The sequence below is a fragment of the Rhincodon typus genome, chromosome 26 (assembly GCF_021869965.1).
Source record: "Rhincodon typus isolate 14 chromosome 26, sRhiTyp1.1, whole genome shotgun sequence".
NCBI lineage: Eukaryota > Metazoa > Chordata > Chondrichthyes > Orectolobiformes > Rhincodontidae > Rhincodon > Rhincodon typus.
The window spans coordinates 5881996-5903091 of NC_063357.1; the positions used below are offsets into that span (position 1 = coordinate 5881996).

The following is a 21096-nucleotide window of genomic DNA, read 5'->3' on the forward strand; positions in this document are numbered from 1 at the left end:
AGGATCTCCAATGAGGAATGCATTTGCAAGGCAGCCAACTGCCCTATTATCATCCAAATCTTTCTTGATTACACCTGGGATTAGCCATTCCCATAAAGGTTTGCATCTTTCTTTTCAAATCACTCCACCCCTTCTCTTTATAATTATATCCAGCCCCACAAACCACAGAGAGATCTCTGCACTCCTGACTCTGGCCACTTGTACAGCCCCCTTGCTCCACCTATACTGGCCATATTTTAGCTGCTTAGACTCCAATCTAAAAAAAAAACTTGCCATCTCTCTCGCTACTCCTTTAGGAGTTCTCTCTTTGATCAAGTTATTCACTATTTGTCTGGATTTCACTTTATATGGCTTGGTGTCAAACGTTGCTTTATTTGCTCCAATGAAATGCACTGGCCTTTTGACTGCGTTGAAGGCACTACATAGATGTAGACTGTTGATGCTCCTTCCTCACACACCTGAACTATATGGTCAGCCTCACAAGTGAAGAATGCTCAGGCAACAGGCTCTTTTGACTGTACACAAACACCTTTAGCAGTCTGGAGAGTAGACTTGATTTAAATTTTTAAAATATTGATTAATACTGCTCTGGTTGGGTTTGAAATATTAAATAATTTTATTCCCAGAGATGGAGTCCAGCCAAGCCTTACCGATCTGTATTGAGTGGAGGGATTGGATCCCGTGGTAGACCTGGAACTACAGACTGATTCTAGTGATCAGAACATACCTTTTTGAACTACAGTAGTCCATATGTTGTAGGCAGACCCACAGTGCTGTTAGAATGGGAGCTCCAGGATTTTTACCCAGTGACACTTAAAGGAATGATCATATAGCTGATGTAGAACTTGGAGGGGAAACCAGAGGTGGTGGCATTCCCATATGCCTGCTTCTCTTCCTTCTGGACTGCAGAGATTGTGGGTTTGGAAATACATGACAAGTCTAAGGGTCCTGTCCACAATACAACCTTTTCAATTCTGCTGTTGCACAGTAGCAACATACACTGTCTCGATTGTGTTTGCAGTCCTATTATCAGTACATGCTCTCTTCTGAGGACTGGGGAGTGGGATCACAGGATCATATTTATTCGCCCTTTATTTCCCTCCAAAAACTTCAGAATGGAGATGGATAGAACTTAGGTTAGAGGAACGAGATACAGATCAGTTGTGAATGAGGGACTGGTTAGAGGGGATCAAATGGTCACTGTTCCCATTTATGAAGCTGCACACAGCTTGACAATTAATGAGCTGGGTGCCCTTTCTGCAGCAGAGGGAATACCACAGGAATAATTGCCTGGAGCTGAGGAAAATCTTTGCTGATCTACTCTCCTGTGCCTTTTCTTTAATTTTCCCCAAGGTTTTCCAATAAGGCTGAATCTTGATAGAAGGCTGCTTTGTAGGTGAGAAAATCTTGTACATACAATTTCTGTTTTTGTATGTTCCCAAGTATTGGAAATTTAGACAGAGCCAGTACAATCAGCAGTCAGGAGAATGGGAAAGAAGATATATATATTTATACAAACAAAATTAAAGGTGCTATACAATGACATTGATCTCACTTCTTTCAAATGCTTCATCCACCCTGCCTTCATTGACCTAAGCTGACTCTTGGACTCCCCAAAGTTTTAAATTTAAAGTGCCTGGCTCATGTTAAAAGCCTTGTGTAGCCTCAGCTACCCACTCTTCTCACAAACTCCTCTAGTTTCATATCTATTTCCCAAACATTTCTTTCCTCAGAGTCCAAACTCTTACTTCTTTCACTTCTGTCCTCAGACTTTGGAACCTCCTTAAACCCCTCTGCTTCCCTGCTCTCCCTTGAAGAAACTCTTCAAATTCCATTTTCTTGACTGTGTCTTTTGTCACGTCGCCTAACACAGCTTGCTTGATACCATTTCATTTTACACCCAGTAAATCTACATTAATTGTTGGTCTTGAGTGCACTGGGGAAGTGCATACCTTGGAGTCAGATGCTCTGGGTTCGACCCCCACTCTAGGACTTGATGGCAATGGAAGTGCACTCAACATACAGCCAAACTGGTCAAATGTCAACCCAGAAATCCTGCTAACTCACGTCAACGGCAGGCAGTAAGAACAGGAGAGATTCCTGGTTAGCCACGTGATAGAGTGAAATTCCAGTCTCTCCCACCACTATCCATAGTTTCAGGCTACAACACACATGCAAAAGTACATGTTGTTCACAGCAACTCAGACTCCACTCGTGAAGTGCAACATACCACCCCCAAATTTACATTGGGACACTTTGTTCTACACTAAAAACGCACTATGTTATAAATACAGATTGTGCTTGTACTTATGAATTTTTTCCGGGTGACCTGCCCTTGACCTCTTCCTGCTGATTGGTGAGAAGATAGATTAAGCAGTCATAAACATAAAGCTTCTGACTAGGCCTTGTGTCTAGTATCTGCAATCACAACCATAAAATGTTGTGCAAGTTCAACCAGAGTAAGGAAAAGAACAACCAGCGCCACCAGGCACCAAATGACTAATAGAGGGCATGCTGAGCTTAGTCAGGCAGCTCGCTGGTGTTACAACAGACTTTGAATAACCAAAGTTCACAAGAAGTGGAAGAAAAACAACATCTATGAGCAGGATTAGGCCATTCAGCCCCTTAAGCATCTCCATCGTTTGATGGGATCATGGATGATTTCCTACTCCCATCCCACATCCCATCCTATTCCCACATTCCACAATTTTCTAAGTCTCTGAAGTTCTATCAATCACTCAGTCATGAATATACTTAAAGGCCACGTATCCATAGCTGTGTGACGAAGATAGCTCCAAAGATTCACAACTCTGTGTAATAGGGAGACATTTTTTCCATCAAACAGACTCTCTGGGCCAGGGAAATGGTCACTCAGCATCCATGCCATCAAGTCTTTGCTGCAGCAACATTCCCAAAAGATAGTGTCCAGTCAAGCCTTGCTGATCTGTACTGAATATAAGGATCTGATCCTGTGGTAGACCTGGATCTGCTGACTGATTCTTGTGATCAGAATCCACAGTCACAACTAGCATGGATTATTGTGCAACTTTCAAAGAAACAAAACACTCTCAACCACCTATCACACTCTTAATGACTGAGCCTGAGTCAAGTGCTGTGTTAGCATTATCAAGCTTCAAGTATGGGTCAGCTGTAATTAATCTTAAAAGTATTGGTGTTTCTTTATTTTTCCATGGGAAGTGGAAGTAACTGGCTGGGTCAGCATTAATTTGGACAGACCAAGGCCTAGTGATATTATTGCTAGACTATTAATCCAGAGATCCATGCAATGTTCTGGGGACCTGGGTTCGAATCCCACCATGGCGAATGATGGAATTTGAATTCAGTAAAAAGTAAACCTGAAATTAAGAATCTGCTGTTAAACACAAAATTATTGCCAATTGTCAGAAAAATCCATCTGATTCACTAATGCCTATTAGGGAAGGAAACTGCTATCCTTTCCTGTGGGTCTGGAGTCACATGTTAGCCAGATCAGGTATGTGGTTGACCTCTTAACTGCCCTCTGGACAATAATCACTGGCTTAGCCATTAATTCACATGAATGTATAAGAGAGTTATTGCTCATCCCTGATTGTGCCTTAAGGAGGTGGTGAGCTGCTTTCTTGAACAATGGCAGCCCATGTGGTGCAGGTACCCTATCGTGATGTTGGAAAAGCAGCTCAGATTTTCACCCAGTGCCAATTGAATGAATGGTTCTAAGCTGGTGCCCATCCCTTAGGATCAAATATTTCAATTAAATCACCTCTCATTCATCTAAATGCGACAAGATATCCCATTCAAAAGAAGTTTGTTCAATTTCTAACTCTAGGACAATCCCATCATTCCAGGAACTTGGGAAACCATCACTGCACCCGCTCTAAAGCGAGGGCAATGGCAGGGGAGGCACATGTTTGACCAGATGGCCAATCGCATTAGATGTGAAACTCCCAATTATTCTTCATTATTTCACAGGATGCTAGTGTTGCTGGTAACAGCAGCATTTCTTGCCTATCCCTAATTGCCCGCGAGTTGAATGGCTTGCTCGGTCATTTCAGAGGGTGGTTGAAGGTCAAGCACATTGGTGTGGATCTGGAGTCACAAGTAGTCCAGACTGGTTCAGGCTGGCAGGTTTCCTTCCTCTAAGCGAGATCAGTGACCCTGATAGGCCTTTTACAACAACACGGTAATTTCACCATTACCATTACCATTACTGATACCCCAGCATTTTATTCCAGATTTATTTAATTAACTTTGAATTTAAATTTCCCAGCTGTTGAACTCTCACCGCTGGGTCATTAGTTTGGATCTCTGGTTTACTAGTCCAGCAACAACAAGCCGCAACCTTTCCACCTTTACAAGTGTTGTGTGGTGAAACTGCCAATGAATTCATTTTATATTCTAAATAAACATTGGTTCTAGAATAATAATGCTATTGTGTCTCCACTGTACCCCCATCCCTTCCATCCAAAAGCCTAGGTCAGAAATCATCCACAGCAGCAAGAAACTTCACCCTCTACGTGTAATTTAATGCCGATTAAGCAACTGCAATTGTATATTGTCTCACAGGTGAGGCAGGCAGGAATATGGAATCAGCAAAATATGCAAATAATCCTTCAAGATACTGATGATTATATGGAGAAGATTACAAAGCAGAGCTATCATTGCAAGCAGAGTACAGATAACCATATCCCAGGTTCAGCCATTCACAGGAACGGAGAAGGGATTACAACATGGGCTTGCTAGAGGCCTCATCAAAACTTAGACACCAACTACTATTCTAAATCCCTGTAACAAGGCCGAGACTTCACCATTCCATCTTGCAGCTAAGCTTCCACTAGGATAAAGCTACATTCTCCCCAAGACATGGGATATTTTTCAGAGGGTTAAACTACGCCCATACCTTTGGCAATTAAACTAGAGTGTGTCAATCTAAATGGTGGTAGTGGTTTGAGTCAGGGTGGGGAGGTGTGGTGGAATAGACCTAAGGGTGGGGGAAGTGGTGGGAATGGGCCTATGTCTGGGGGAAGGAAGTCCAAATGAGCGTATATACTCAAAATCTGACAATATAACAGATAACTTCAGAAATCCTATCTGGTGGCCCCAGACCCACCACAAACCAACTTCCTGAAGCCCAGATGTAGCAGTGCCACATTGAAAAATTTACTAAAGTCAGTCCACTCAACATTAATCAAAGAACATACTACTCTCATCTGAATGGAGAGACACCATTCCTGACAGCATATCCATTCGAGTGATACGCTTCAGGATCTCCAAAAGCCTTTGATTATCAACATCATAGCAAGCTGGGAAAGATACCACATCAACAGAAATGAAACATCAAAGCTGGTATAATTTCATCCCTATCCAAGGGAACCTGCAAAACTCTATGTCCATCTAACTTGACAATTTAGACTGTTCCTACCGTGATGGTTTAATGAGTAGGACTGGCAATTAATTGATTCATACTGATCAGAAGGCTCGCAGTCTGGGCTGACTTGTTTATCTGCAATGTGATGGACTGGATTTGAAAGGCATAATTAGGATTGGGATGTTATCAGGAAAAGCAGCGCAGCCCTTCAGCATGCTCGTTACATACATTCAGCCCTTTCCGATACTCAGACAGCCAACACACTCTCAGCATATGAATAATGGATCTTAGTGCATGAATAATGGATGCATGTTAAGATACACAAGTTCACACAGGTAGATCTACTGCCCTCAGCTTATATGCAAGGTAACTCATAAGGCTTAGCTGCAATTCATACCCTCCTGAAAAGGCAGCAGAAAGGTACAAGCCAGGTTTAAAAATCAATTCACACCAATGTTGGGCTTCCAATGAACAACAGGCATTTGGGTTAAACACAATTGCAAAGATAAATTTACCTAGGCTAAAGAATGGGACCATTCAAGGGAAAGAGTAAAAGTGGAACGGCGAGTTCTGGAAACTGAGCAAAGAGCAACTCTCATGAAACAATAAGCAGGTACAAGCCAAGACCCCACAAGTTTGATCACCAACAACACCTCATTTCACCACTAAGTCTCGTAAGATCCTCACTCTGGAGTTCCAAACTTGGATCCCATAATCTTTAAAAACCCTTTTCTTTGTTAAATGATGTTTTAAAAGCCACTAAGTTGTTAAAACCTTGCACCAACTCTGCTCATTTTCTCTTCTTTAACTCAGCATCTACTCATTTCTGAGCATGGGTCTGCAATTCATTGATACTCTCTGACTCCAGGCTTAGCTCACCAAATGTGCCCTTGACAAAACAGAAGCACAGCCAGATCCTTAAAATGATGGTAACATCACATTGAAGCCTTGCTGATGGACTCATTTTCGACTGCAGTCGACAAAGAGGACAAATTCTGGGGCAGAATGGCTAATTGACCAATTCCCCTTTTTCTCCCCAGCCTAGCCAAGGGGTACGGAGGACAAATGACACACCACTAGAGCCAACCCAGCTGAGACTGTCTAATGAAACAAATGTGGGACATCCTTATTCTGTAGAGCTGTACACTGATTAATCCGACTGAATCCCCTATAAAAACATCAAGATTAAACATATGACCGGTAACCTCGGACTGGAGGCGTGTACCTGGGAGAAATCTCAAATTCTCTCCTGGGAATTCTCGCCTCTGATAACTGACTCATCACCCTTGGATTATGTTTGGGTACACACTATGACGGTGCAAACTGTGCACACAGTCTGGGGACAGGTTGTATGGTTTCACAATCTCTCAATAGGTTCGTGGCGTCGACCGCTGCCTGGAGACGAATGAGAAAAATGAGAGGGAAAAAGTAAGGGGTCAATCAATATTCCAATGTCATAAATTGTGAGAAAGAAACAGCTGGCTGTGACGGCGTAAACCACAGTTTGCAGCTTCGGGACACGGGGAAAGGGTTCTTCATTCCCCCGGGATACAAAGTATACTTGCCTGGGGAAAACAGGGTTTGTTGCTGGGGATTTGGAAGGGCTGTGAGGGAGAATATTGTCTGAAAAATGACAACCTTTTGAAACGAAGTCTTTCGCAAGGTAACGTACCATGAAAAAAAAACTCACACGAGGCTCGTCATTGGACAAGAGGAGCTGTAACAACTGATTGAACAAAACGCCTGAAATGAGCACCTTCCCCGCATAAATGTTAATAGGGCAGATGGAGCCTCGCAGTCCTTACCAAGATCTACTCAGGTTGCGGGGTGGGGAGGAAAGAGAGAGATGCAGTTGATCTTACCTCCGCGGTGTGAGATATGCCGGCTCCTGAAGCTCTGTTTCTTCTTTTTGTGCAGCAACCCCGGGCACTTGAAGAGCAAAGCCGAGGAGAGCACATAACCTCCCAGAGCGGAGAGAACATACATCGCCGCTGACATTTCTTCCTCAAGCGGCAGCCTCTCCACTCAATTCCCCCTAAATAGAGAGATACACACAAATAAACGTGTGCTTTAAAGGGGACACAGGGTTACAACGGTTTTTTTTTCAAATAGGACACACGGCGACAAGCGGGTACCTTAAATGAATGGGGAGAGGACATTACCTTCGGAACTGCACTGCTCCCGGGCCAGAAACGATCAGGAGGAGTATGCCGGTACCCGCGTCTGCGCATAGGAACACCCCGGCGCGCGTTCCCATTGGTCACTGCTTTTGTTATAATTCCCCATTGTTGCGCAGCCAATGAGCTGCGTGCGCTATCAGGCCGGCCCCACCCCCCCTCCTAGAATGTTGCAACAATAAAAGTAGTCTACGCCTGCGCAGCAATCTGTCTCTCTCACTCAAGTAATGTGACCGTCTGCTGAGTGCCGTCTTGAGGATGATGTGCCGGTGTTGGACTGGGATGGACAAAGTCAGAAATCACACGACACCAGGTTATAGTCCAACAGGTTTATTTGAAATCACAAGCTTTCGAAGCGCAGCTCCGACTACAGTGTAATTTTTGACTTTGCTATATTGAGATGAGCGGATCACAAGCGCACTTTCTGATCTTGCAAAACTCCCCAAGTACGCAAAATGAAGTCAAAGGTAACAAAAACAAATCACTGGGGAAACTCAACGGGTATGGCAACACACCTGAAGAGAAGATTAACGTTTTGCATCCAGTTCTGGAGAAGTTACTAGACTTAAAACATTAACTGTTTTGTTCTCTGCACACATGCTACTGGATCTGCTGAGTTTCTCTAGCACTTTCTGTTTTTGTTTCAGATCTTCAGCATCCACAGTCCTTTTATTAAACTAAAAGGTAAAGTCGCCATAGTCCCAGAGGGCTGCTCGCTCATTACAGAGAGCTTAACTTGAAGGTCACCATACCTCCGGTGAGGTGAGTTGTTGAGAGGATTGCATCTTCACTGTAACCTCGTCCAGTGATAGGAATTGCATGCATGCTGTGGGCCTTGCTCCAAATTGCAAACCAGCTGTCCAGCCAACTGAGCTAAGTGGCCAGCTAAATAAACAGCAACAACTGTGCTTTCTGGCAATCCTGGAGAAGAGGGTCAAAATGACCTGGAGTGTTTCCAATCACTATGGCCAAGTGAAAAGCTGAGACAAGGTTACAGACTTGATTGGTTGAAGGGTCTGTATGATTCTATGACTAATCTCACACGATCCACATGAAGTCTATCTTCAGTACGTGGACTGCAGTGGTTCAAGCAGGTAGCTCACCACCACGTTCTCAAGGGCAACAAGCAATAACTACTGGCAGCCAGTGATGTCCATGTCCCACAAATGAACAAAAAAAATCCACACACAAAAAATACGAGCTACAATTGGCAATACTGTACATACACACTGCTTAAAGGTGATGCTGAGCAACAGAAATAAAAATACACCATGAAATTACATATTAAGCAAGTCCCTTGGGGCCTGAGCAAGGCTAAAATGTTATCGGTTCTTTGTTCAGATTTTCACACATCTTCAATGAATTCGGACACTTCTGTTTTCTTACTTCAAATCTGCTTTTTATTTCAAAAGTTTGTACTTTGTTTGATACTGATCTTGTATATTGCACACAATGGGTAATATGAGGCTATACTTTTAACCTACACAATGGGGATTTTAAAAGAAACTGACCAAATCTCATGTAAACATAGCTTCAATGACAATTTATAGGCAGACTTTCCATCCTAGACTTTTCTGAACAAAAGACAGAAAAAAAAGCCAGTGTACATTTTATTTTTGGGAGGGGTGTGGTGGCATGGTAGCATGGTAGCTCAGTGGTTAGCACTGCTACCTTACAGCACCAGGGACCCTGGTTCAATTCCAGCCTCAGGCACTTGTCTGTGTGGAGTTTGCACATTCTCCCTGTGTCTACATGCGTTTCCTCCCACAGCCAAAGATGTGCACGTTAGGTGTATGGGCCTTGCTAAATTGCCATAGTGTCCAGGGATCTATTGGTTAGGTGGATTAGCCATGGGAAATGCAGGGTTACAGGTAGAGGAGTGAGTCTGGATAGGATGGTCTTCTGAGAGTTGGTGTGGACCTGTTGGGCCAAATGGTCTGTTTCCACACTTCAAGGATTCTATTAGTAGCAGTGTAACATTGCAGAATGCCTTTCCTATAACATACAGAGAATTTCCAGGTGATAACTATATTGAATTTTTAACAGATCTAAGATCCATTTCATCAAAATCAAGACACAAAGTAACAGTCTCGGCTTCTTCCTTTCAGTAAAAATATAAAAGTAAAGTGCTGAAAATCAGAAAAGCTTGATATTCTCAGTTGGACTCTGCAGAATAGTCAGACTTAAAAGATTAACACTTTTCTCCCCACAGATGATGTTAAAATGTTAAGTCAGTTCTTTGTTCTGATTTTCAAAAATCTTCAGTGTTTGAAGCATTTTTGAGTTTTTTTATATGAAATTTCCAACATTTGCATTTTGTGTTTTCTGCTAGTATTCTGCAGAAAGGTCACAGACAATAGGCCAAAGGGCCTCTTTCTGGGCTATAAAATTCAAGCCTGAACTCTTGAATTTCCTTCCACAGACGTTACCCAACTTGCTGAGGGTTTCCAGCATTTTCATTGAATCATGCAGTACAGAAAAAGCCCTTTGGCCCATCAAGCCTGCACCACCAAAAATATACCTACATTAGTCTCATTTTCCAGTTCTTGCCTTGAATGTTATGATACTTCAAGGTCTTATCCAAGTAATTTTTAAAGGTTCTGAGATTTCCTGCCTCAACTACCGTCCCAGGCAGTGAAATGTACTAATTATATATGACAAATATTCTGAGATATAAATGCAGACATCTCTGACCAGGAAATATTCACTCTGTAAGTGTCCCCTTTAAGTTGTTAGCAGGGCCACTGCATATTACCTACACTTTTCTGAATCTGGAGTATTTTAATACTTGGGTGTGAGCTGACCTGTTAAAGGCTCCATTCGAAGTGACAACCAAATCAGCTCCAGACAACCCTTGCTGTTCCCAGGTGCAGTTTGCACTTTCAACGACCTAGAGGTCACTGAGCTGTAAAAGATCAGAGATGCAACTGTAGCAAAATATCTGCTCAACACACAAAAAAATCAGTAGCCTCTGAAAATAATGACACTGATATGCAGTGTCATCTGAACCTTGCATTTATTATAACCAATAAAAGTAGTTTTGAGTGTAATATTTCAATCAAAATTTGTTTTCTTAACAAATTTTATGGATAAAGTGTATTTTTGTAAGAAAACAGGTTGAGTGTAGTTGTCCTACATGCCTAACACATGTATTTTACAAATTTAAAGACTATTATTGAAACACCCAAAACATGCTGTATGGAGACAAATTAAATTTTATTACATTTCACAAAATATTTAAATTTGAATATAACAATGTTAAAAAATAGTGAATAAGGTATATTTTTGGAATGCGTTTTTCAGTGCAGTTGAGATAAAGGGGAAGGAAAATGTACCCAACATGGCCCTCTTCCAGATGGCTGCCTTCATGTGCAGCTGCACCCACATTGTGCATGGATCCTTAGTATAAAAAGCAAGTGTCATTATGTATCGACATTCTGTCTGCCCCAGTGTCATTAAGGAATGTGCCTGGCATGTTGTAATGGATTGCACCAAGTAGATAGGTCATATTTTACCTGTTCTTTGTGGAAAAGTTAACACCGAAAAATACTTCTGACTATAATTCTATCAGACAGAGGTCTGCAAGTAACTTGAGGCACTATGGGAAAAGGAGGAAATAGATCCTATTGGATCCTGAGCAGATTGTCAAAGTCACTTGACAGAATACCTCAACGCCAAAACTTTCAAACAAACACAAGATGTAGCATGGCTGCTGGTGAGAAAGAGCCTTTCCATAGATGCCTGGAGTTTCACTTACTCTGCATAATGTCATCGAGGTGGCTGTGATGGGGAAGAAGATCTGGAGAGAGATGCGGTGGCTTTTGTTGAGGTTCACTCCGAGCAGCTCCACGACAATGGGACTCTCTGTTCTATGGGCTATTACCAGAGATGCACTGTGAGACAAACATTAAATTGATGGCCTTCCAGGCATAGGTAGTGAAATTTGCTCTTTGGTTTGTTCTCTTCTGAGTGTCACAGACCTGGCTCATTTCAAGGTCAAGGGCTATGTGCTGAGATACACACAAATATCTGGGGCAGCCACCGCAGAGGTACAGTGGAGAAAGATCATTGATTAAGGCCTTTCAGCCATAGTGTACATAGGGTTGTAAACCATAGAGAACACCTTGGCTATGTGTCTAACAAAGGAGGGTTGCATGATGAACATCAAGAGCACTGGATTTGTCTTGAAGTACTCCAGAGTGTAACATAATGCAGGGAGAAAAGTTTATTTCTATTGTACTTTTTTTATAATATTCAATTAGAAATGTTTTGCCTGCAGGCTGGATGTCTGAGTTGGAATGTACATCATAAAACATTAAGAGTACTACTAATGTATTGAGGCACTCAAGAGTGAGTCCAGCTGCATGGTGACCAGTTGAAGTTCATTGTACTCTCTCTAATTTGCAAATCAAAATGTATTATAATGTATTTTACAAAGTATATGATTAAACTGTAATCTTGGATAAAAATAAGCTTGTGGAGTTGCACCATAGGAAACCTGGCAGCTAATTTTGTGCATAGTAGACTCCCGCAAGCATCCATACAATAATGGCCAGATAATGATTTTGTGTTGGAAAAGCACAGCCAGTCAGACAGCATCCGAACAGCAGGTAAGTCAATGTTTTGGGCTGAAACCCTTCAGTGGACTGGGGAGGGGAGCCCAGAAATAAATAGAGGGAGGGGGGGTGGAACTAGGGAAAGGGTAGGAGAGATGGTGATAGGTGGATGCAGGTAGGGGGTTATTGTAATCAGTCAGTGGGAAGGGTGGAGTGGATAGGTAAGTAGGAAAATGGACAGGTTCGGTCATATCAGGAGGGGGAAGGCTGGACGTGAGATAAGGCTGGGGGTGGAGGGATTTTGAAGCTGGTGAAATCAGGCTGTAAGCTCCCAAGGCAAAACATCAGCGGTTGTTCCTTCTGTTTACATTTGGCCTCACTCTGACAGTTAAGGGGGCCAAGGATGGACATGTCATCAGGGGAGAGGAGGGGGGGAATTAAAATGGATGACAACCAGAAGGCCAGATTAGTTGTTGCACGCAGAGTGCAGATTCTCCCCGAACTGGTCTCCAAGTCTGTGTTTGGTCTCCCCAGTATAGAGACCACATCGGGAGCAACAGATACTGTGGATTAGGTTAGATGAAGTGCAGGTGAATCTCTGCTGGATTAGGAAGGATTGTTTGGGGCCTTGGATGGAGGTGAGAGGGGAGGTGTTGGGGCATTTGCAGCACCTCCTGCAATTGCAGGGAAAGGTACCAGATGTGGTGGTGAAGTTGGTGGGCAGTGTAGAGCTGATAAGGGAGTCATGGAATGAACAGTCCCTGTGGAAAGTGGACAGGGGTGGGGAGGGAAATACCTTTTGGTGGTGGTGGTGGCTTCCAGCATCTGCAGTCCTTATTGTCTTCATTGATTTTGTGCTTTTAAATGGGTGATAAATAATGGACAGCAGGGATTACGTCCTTACTCTCATTCAAAAATAGGGCCAAGGGATCTGCTACAGCCATCTGAGCGGCAGACGGGGCCTCAGTTTAAGAATTCAGTTGAAAGATAACACCTCGGCTAGTGCAGATCTCCGTAACACTGCACAGCAATGTATAGGGGTAGCAAATGAACAAGATGCCTCTCAAAATTCACAACTAAAAGCACAATTTACTTTTATAAAACACATTCAACGTAGTAAACAGCTCCACAGAAATACAATTCAACAAGAATATAGTAGTGAGTCAGACAGGTGATTAAACACCTGATCAAAGAGGTACGTTTTAATCAGTTTTGCAAAAATGATAAGTGAAAGGAGTGGTGAGGTTTGTGGAAGGAGTCCTACAACTGAGTCTCTAGTTTGCTGAAGCCTTCAACCAGTGGTGGGCTAACAGATATCAGTGACACACAAGAGGCGAGAATGAGAGAAACACATAGTTGACACAGCATAGTTCATGGGACGAGGGCCTCACAGACAAGGCTAGCATTTGTTGCCCATTGTTAATGACCCTCGAGTGGCTTATCAGGCCATTTTCAGAGCATAATTAGGAATCCACCACGTTGCTGTGGGTCTGGAGTCATGTCAAGGCCATACCAAGTAAGGATGGCGGATTTTCTTCCCTTAATATGTGTAAGTTAACCGGGTGTTTTTTTTAAAATGATAATTCATGTTTCTATGGTTGCTGTTATTGTGACTAGCTTACAATTCCAGATTTGTTGATTTAATTTAAATTCCAGAGTCCTCAAAGTGTTTTAAAAAAGCCTCTGGATTACTGGCGATGTTACCATTAGGCCACTGACTCCCTAGAGGAGAGGTTTACAGTGATAAAAGAGGGTGAGGCCATGGAAGTATTTAAAAACAAAGTTTACAATTTTAAAAATTGAGGTTTCTTCCCAGATCAGGATCAAATGCCAGAGATGACACGTGAGTTAGAATACAAACAGTAGAGTTGTGGATGAGATGAAATTTATGGAGAGCAGAAAATGGGAGACAGACCAGGAGAACACCGAAATAGGAACACAGGACCTAGAACCGGGATTAGATTATTTGGCCTTTAGAACATACTGTGCCATTTGATAAGATCAATTGTGCTGATTGTTATTTCAACTCCACGTAACTGGCAGCACACCCCTACTCCCTCCAAACCCATGTTTCCTTTGTCTATTTTCCTTGAGTAAATTCAATTATCCAGCCTCTATTGTTCCCTGGGGGAAGAGAATTACATAGACTGACAACTACTGAGAGACAATGTTTTTCCTCATCTGAGCCTTCACTGGGAGGCTCCTTATTCTTGATTTGATTTATTGTCAAATGTACCTAAGTACAGTGAAAAGCTTTGTTTATGAGCAGTACAGACAGATCATAGTGAGGGCATATTGATCATAGGGTGGGAAAAAATAACTATTCTTAAACTGTGTTCCCTTATTCTAGATATCCCCCATAAAAGGAAACATCATCTCCTATCAAGTCACCTCAGGATCTTCAGCATCCTATGTTTGGAATAAAGACACAAAGGAAAATTTCACAGATGAGCTGAGAAAAACAGGCGCAATGATATGGACGATTAAGTGGCCATTCTACTTAATTAAAACTATATCAATTAAAGAAACACTGAATGATCCATTCTGTATTTTGGATTATATTCACAAATTCTTCAAGATTCACCAGTGCTAGACCAGACAAGGTTACCTGAATCAGACAACAAACATAAGATTCTCTGATACTGTACATTTCTAATGAGGCAATTCCAAGTTCCGTCACTGTGCATTGCACTGCACAAAAGCACCAGTGACCCAGAGTTAAGTTCCCCTTCAAGCCATCCTGATTTGGAATTATATTGTCATTCCTTTACTCTCACTGTATCAAAAACCTGGAACTCCCTCCCTGACAGCAGGGTGTCCCTACACTCCAAGAACTGGAATGGTTCAAGGCAGCAGCTCAATTCCACCTTCTCAAGGGCAACCAGGGATTGGCAATAAATGCTGGCCTTGCTAGAAATGCCCATTTCTCATGAACAAATAAAGAAAACAAAGACTTAATTCAATCTCCTTTGAAAGGGGTCAGCAGCTGGAATATCAGATTCATCTCAATGAAGAACAGATATTACATTAAATAAAAAGGCACTGGACTTGCAGATTTTTGTAGTTATATTTTAATTTGGGGTTTGCAAAATTAGAATTGGTATCTCAAGCTGTGAGGCATACTTTACATCTATTAGGAGGTTGTGTCAACATTAAATCTTCAACACCAAGGATATCACACATCTAAAATTATCTTAGACTGCACTTAACACGCGCATCAACCTCAGTAACTGAAATCCACTCCCCTCCCCAGGCCTCCAACTGATCAACCTCCTTCCACACAACCACTTCCAGATTTGGACTTCTTTAGGTCACAAAAGTAGGTGACCAGACCAGATGCCCCACCATATTCTCAAGGGTAAATCTCATTCCAAAACATAAGACTGCAAAGGACCTTTTGAAAATAAGAGAAAAAAAAAACTAATCACAAAACACTGCTGGCAGAATTGATAGTTAGACTGACACCACACTTCTTGGGGTGTGAAGAGAGTGGCACAATTGCTACTACACCAGACAGCTTCATCATCAGCTCAATGATCAGCCCACCACAGTAGGGCATGTGAAACTGATCTGAATCCACGGGCCCAAAGAAAGCTGTCACTCTGATGGCTGATCATTATTCACTGACAACAAATTTGTGTTGTCCATCAGTGACTTGGCTGTGACTGATTTCAGTGCCTAAATGCTTCCCACCTGACCCAAGCTTCAACTAATTTCACACATCAAAAGCCCAGTTCAAACACTTTGAGTTATTGTTTTGTAAAAGTTACATGTTACTGCTCTATCAGGGAGAACTGATAGATGCTGTTGGACCCAATGTCATCCTGAGGAATTCTGCCTCAAGATACTCAAACACTTCACACAACTGTTTATGAAGGAGAACGTTATGTGTTAGGAACTAATGAAAGTGAAGAAAATGATGCTATCTAATTAAACATGTTCTTTAGCCCTCTGCTGGGACTAACTCCAAAGCCATTCCCTTCACCCGATTTTATCCTTTCTTTTCTGAAGCTGCTGCCTTGTGCTGGGATATTCCTCCACATGAGGCCAAAGCTCTCTGGATCTCACTTAAGTACCATTCTTCATGTCAAGTCAGACAGTGAGGCTATTTGTCCATGGGGCCGCTACAACTAAGCCCAACCTTATTCTCAATGCCCATAGCTGGGCTGGGCACATTCCAGCACAGTCACCAGAGAGACAGAAAGAGTCTATTTCCCATCCCTGCCCTCCAACATCGAGTTGGCTGACATTCCAAGTTAGAAAAGATCAGGACATTAAATCTGGAAGCTTTTGTTATGTCTGATTTGGCACTGTATTGGAGTGCACATTTATCCACCAGCCAGCAAGACGGTTTAACCACTACTTTTTTTCACAAGAAGTCTCACCACTGCATTTAGCAAACTCACCCAGCAACAGCTGATAGCAAAGTACTTAAAAGCCCCAAGGGACATATTGTTTGCTGCTGGACCATTTAATTAGAAGCTACTATATTGTAAACATTCAAATATAATTTACCATTCTGAGCTAATGTCTACATGGGCACAAACCCAATGTAAAACCATAACAACAGTTAACTCTTCCTTATTCAGCACAAATTGCCAGTTAGGGTGCATCAGGTCAGACTACAGGAGCCAGTGAGCTGACAAAATAATTTTTAGTAACTTGCAGCACCACTACAATGTACTTAGAAGAGAATCCCAGACAAAAATTTCAGTATTCACTGCTACCCAAACCCACTTTTATAGACCCAGGTAAAGGCTACCAAATGGCCAACCAATAAAGGGAGGTTTTGCAGTGCAATCAGGATTTGGCTTAAGATTTCTCAGTAGTAGTATACAGGATCCTTACTCAAAACCATGGCCTTTGTTTAAAATCATTGAGCTATCCCTTTATGTCTGACTAATTGCTGCATCATCACCCATTGAGTGACACAACTGGGTTCATGGTTTGTGTCATATGACAGGAAGAAGACACTTTCCTAGAAATGCAAAATGCTTATGTTTCTTCACATACACCAGGCGGAAGTTTGACCAAGACAGATTGCACCTCATTTTACCAGAATATGCACAAAGAGTATGCGGAATACTGTAATGGGAAGTGCCCCTGGGCTTGGAATCATTAACCCTTTCAGTCAGGAAAAGGTATGTCTGCTTTTGCTAAATGATTCTGTTTACACTGCCGGCCTGTTCAGGCAACAAGAGGATTCATATCACTGAGGCCTTTCGGGTTCAACCCTAAGCTGTGGCTTGGGTCACGCCAACAAATGATCCTTCCCACCTTTCCGCGAAGACAGCGGTGAGGGAAAACAAGAACTCTTTCTTTCTCAAAAAAAGCATCACATAATCAGGAAAACATCATCACTGTGGGATAGCCTTAAGGATCCCCCGTAGTACTCGGTAACTCATCAATGGCTGGTTCTCTTTCGGGGGGAAGCAGGGTCCACGATCTGTGACGTAGGCATAAGGGAATCGGAGCACCCAGAGTCCATCGGGTGGAACAGGTATTTCCTGCTTCTCGGGATAAAAGACAGGGCAGGGTGGAGGCCCAGGCTGAACCTGCAAGGTAAAGAAAAATTCAATTTGACACACAAGTAAAATCTAAATTCTTTTGCTTGCAAATTTGAAAAAAAAAACATTTCAAAGAATGGGAATTCTCTAAAACTATTGCTAAACTTTAACATAGGACATCACCTACAGCCCAGTGAGCAAATACAGTGCTTGTGTTAGAGAAAGGCAGGAGTTTCAACTCCCATTCTAGAGGCTTGAGCACATAATTAATTGAGACAGACACTCACACTTCAGTAAAAGTGCTGCACAATCAAAGGCACAGTCTTCGGATGAGGCTATAAACCAGAGGTCCACTGTCTTTCCCCTCAGGTAGATCCAAAAGCTCTGAACTGTAGAGGGAGATGACATGTGCCAGGTCCCCCACTCCTATCCACTGCAAACTTTTCCTTTCAATAGTGTGGCTGAATCACTTATCTTGGGTTAGGTACTATCAACCACATTTGATTTGATTGGCAAATGTTTCCATGGACACCAGGAACATTAAATGGGCAGGACAGTGGTTAGACTTGCTGCCTTACAGCGCCAGGGACCCAGGTACAATTCCAGCCTTGGGTGACTGTGTGGAGTTTGCACATTCTCCCCATGTCTGCATCAGTTTCTGCCAAGTGCTCCAGTTTCCTCCCACAGTCCAAAGACGTGCAGGTTAGGTGCATTGGCCATGCTAAATTGCCCATGGTGTCCAGGGATGTGCAAACTAGGTGGATTAGCCATGGGAAATGCAGAGTTATGGGGTAAGTGTGGCGGTGAAATGCTCTTCAGAGGGTCAGTGCAGATTTCGTGGGCCTAGTGGCCTCTTTCTGCACTGTTGGGATTCTATGATTAATTATTTTATTGAAGCCTCCTCCAGTACTGCAAGTCTTCTCTCTGACACCATTATGATCAATATTTATCCTCCCACTCATTTGTATCCAGCAATGTCCCAGAATATGCAAAACAATAAAGGATCAGATAACCTGCTTCAGTGGCATTGATTGGTTAAATACTGGACCAGGACTCTGGCTGGAAGAACCCAACTGCTCTGCTTAAAAATCTGAGGGATCTTTAAGTTATCCAGGAGGGATGATGGGGCCTTTAAATTTAACATTTCAAAGATAGCACCTCCCTCAATGCTGCACATTAGCCTGGATCATGTCTTGGGAATGGGGCTGAATCTGAGACTGTATGACTGAAGGCAAAAGTACTACCCCTGAGCTGTTGTTGCCTAGCTGAGTATTAACTTTCACCTCTTCAAGCCAAAGAAACAGAATTGACTTTTTAAAATATTAAATTGTAAAGAGATGGCAATTCTAACCAAATCCAATGTACACCCTTGAAAGTTTAAATAAACAGATTTACATATTTAAATGGAAAACTGTCAAATTCAGATAAGATTTTACCACCTTATTTCACAGACGTATTTTACAACATTAAACATTCCACACAATCCTGGGACATTTAATCAACGGAAGATTATTAATACATGTAGGGCAACAACTTCATAGTTGTTAATCCTTTTGGACAGAAGAACTAATTTTATTACACACGCAGGTCTAATTTCACCCTGCTTGCTAAAACATTAAGACTTTTGCTGTACTGTTTAAAGCAATTTTGACCATGATGTTCAAATACTTAAAAGACTTTCACTCAATTGCCTATTTTTCAAATATGCTTTAAATGGTGCCAGAAAATGCATTTTACATGTCTTACCAAGATTTTGTTCCAATCTCACTGGGGAGACCATAAACTAAAATAATCAAATGTACGGAAGATGAAGAAATTATCAAAAGATTCCATTTTACTTTAAAGTTTGAATGAGAGCCAACATACATTAAACATGAACTAATAGACGAAGGACACTTCAAACAAAAAGCTTACGTAAATAGCTGATACAGCAAAGACAGAAACACAAAAACACAAACACGTGTGTCATTCTCATTTCACCGCACAGAAAAAGAATTCACCTGGGCCTCTGGATTACTACAGCAGTGACATTTCTACTGTGCCACCACCTTCCCCTAATTATTGTGCAATGAAATAGGATTAATTATTGACCTTATAGTGCAGGCACCCAAAGGTAGTGTAGGTGATGGAATTTTACATTCAGTGTGAGGAAGACAGCAGGGGATCCCCGAGTCTATAGTTTTAAAATGTAAATCAGGGCAATTATGTAGGTATGAAAGCAGAAGTGAAGTGGCAAATTAGACTGAAGTATGGGTTGATAGAGATGTAGTGGCAGACAGCAAAGATGATATTCTAGAATATACAGAATACTTACACTCCAACGAGTAAGAAATATTCCAAGGAATGGACCCACCATCCGTGATTAACCAGAAAGATTAAAGATAGTATCTAACTTTAAGATAAAGCATACAATGGTGCAAGACAGCCGGTAAGTCAGAAGATTGGACAGAATATAAAACGAGCAACGACCAAACATTAATGGGGGACAAATTAAGAATTCAAGAGAAAGTGATCTAGAAATATAAAACAGATGGTAAGAGTTTCTATTAATATTTAAAGAAAAGGGTCAACTAACTGTTGGTCCTATAGAAAGTCAGACTGGAAAATTAATAGTGGAAATAAGGAAATGGCAGATGAATTGAACTCTGGTAAATCTTGAAGATATTTTGCATCAGTCTTTACTATGTAAGTTACAAGTAACATCAAAAAGCAGCAACTAATCAGGAAATGGAAGGGAAAGAGGATCTCAAGAAAATCAGAATTACCAGAGAAGTGGTATTGAGTAAATTGCTGGAGCTGTGGGCTGATAAGTGCACAGACCCCAATGGACTTCATTCCAGGGTCTTCAAAGAAGTGGCCAGTGAGACAGTTGATTCATTGGTTTTATTTTTTCCCTTACCTCGAGGATGGTTCCGTTAGATTGGAAGATTTACGAATGCAACTGTTTTATTCGAAAAGAGAGGAAGACACAAAGCAAGACACTACAGGCATGTTAGCTAATGTGTAGTGAGCCACAGAGATCACTGCTAGGATCTCTACTGATTACAATTTATACAAATGACTTAGATGAAGGGATGCAATGTATGGTTGCCAAGGTTGCTGACAATACAAAGATAAGTAGGAAAGTAAGTTGTGAAAAGGAAATAAAGATGTTACAAAAAGACATTGACACGTTAAGTGATTGAGCATAGATGTGGTTCATGGAGTGTAATGTGGGAAAATTTGAAATGGTCCAGTTTCACAGGAACAATAAAGAACCAGTACATTATCTAAAAAGGTAAGAGATTGCAGAGTTCTGAGCTGCAGAGGGATCTGGGCATCTTTGTGCATGAATCACAAAAGGTTAGTATGTAGAGGTGCAGAGCTGGATGAACACAGCAGGCCAAGCAGCATCATAGGAGCAGGAAGGCTGTCTTCATCAGAACTAGGCCCGAAACGTCAGCCTTCCTGCTCCTATGACGCTGCTTGGCCTGCTGTGTTCATCCAGCTCT

At 42.0% G+C, this 21096-nt stretch overlaps 2 protein-coding genes and 1 long non-coding RNA gene across 6 annotated transcripts in view; 1 reads left to right on the top strand and 2 right to left on the bottom strand.

Moving 5' to 3' along the window:
- The window catches only part of gdpd1 (glycerophosphodiester phosphodiesterase domain containing 1), a 44888-nt gene extending 32709 nt beyond the window's left edge, over window positions 1-12179 (bottom strand). Inside the window, exons 1-3 of one of the 3 annotated variants that reach the window (XM_048612587.1) lie at window positions 11300-12179; window positions 10347-10447; window positions 7228-7400 (exon numbers count right to left, since the gene is read on the bottom strand). In XM_048612587.1, the coding sequence (XP_048468544.1) occupies window positions 7228-7363 (136 nt within the window). In that variant the 5' untranslated portion in view covers window positions 7364-7400; window positions 10347-10447; window positions 11300-12179. Of the gene's footprint in view, window positions 1-7227; window positions 7401-7500; window positions 7600-10346; window positions 10448-11299 lie in introns of those variants that run through there. The other 2 variants (XM_048612586.1, XM_048612588.1) reach the window with 2 other exon arrangements.
- On the top strand, window positions 7743-14702 carry LOC125486152. 2 transcript variants are annotated; one of them, XR_007264838.1, is made up of 3 exons: window positions 7743-7855; window positions 8190-8304; window positions 14449-14702. It is a non-coding gene; the product is annotated as an uncharacterized LOC125486152 (long non-coding RNA). The 2 variants fall into 2 exon arrangements; XR_007264837.1 differs by lacking the exon at window positions 7743-7855 and adding an exon at window positions 7862-8009.
- A 451-nt stretch (window positions 14703-15153) lies between these two features.
- smg8 (SMG8 nonsense mediated mRNA decay factor) overlaps window positions 15154-21096 on the bottom strand; it is an 18382-nt gene continuing 12439 nt past the window's right edge. Inside the window, exon 4 of the mRNA XM_020518831.2 lies at window positions 15154-17653. Within this exon, the coding sequence (XP_020374420.2) occupies window positions 17456-17653 (198 nt within the window). The 3' untranslated portion in view covers window positions 15154-17455. The remainder of the gene's footprint in view (window positions 17654-21096) is intronic.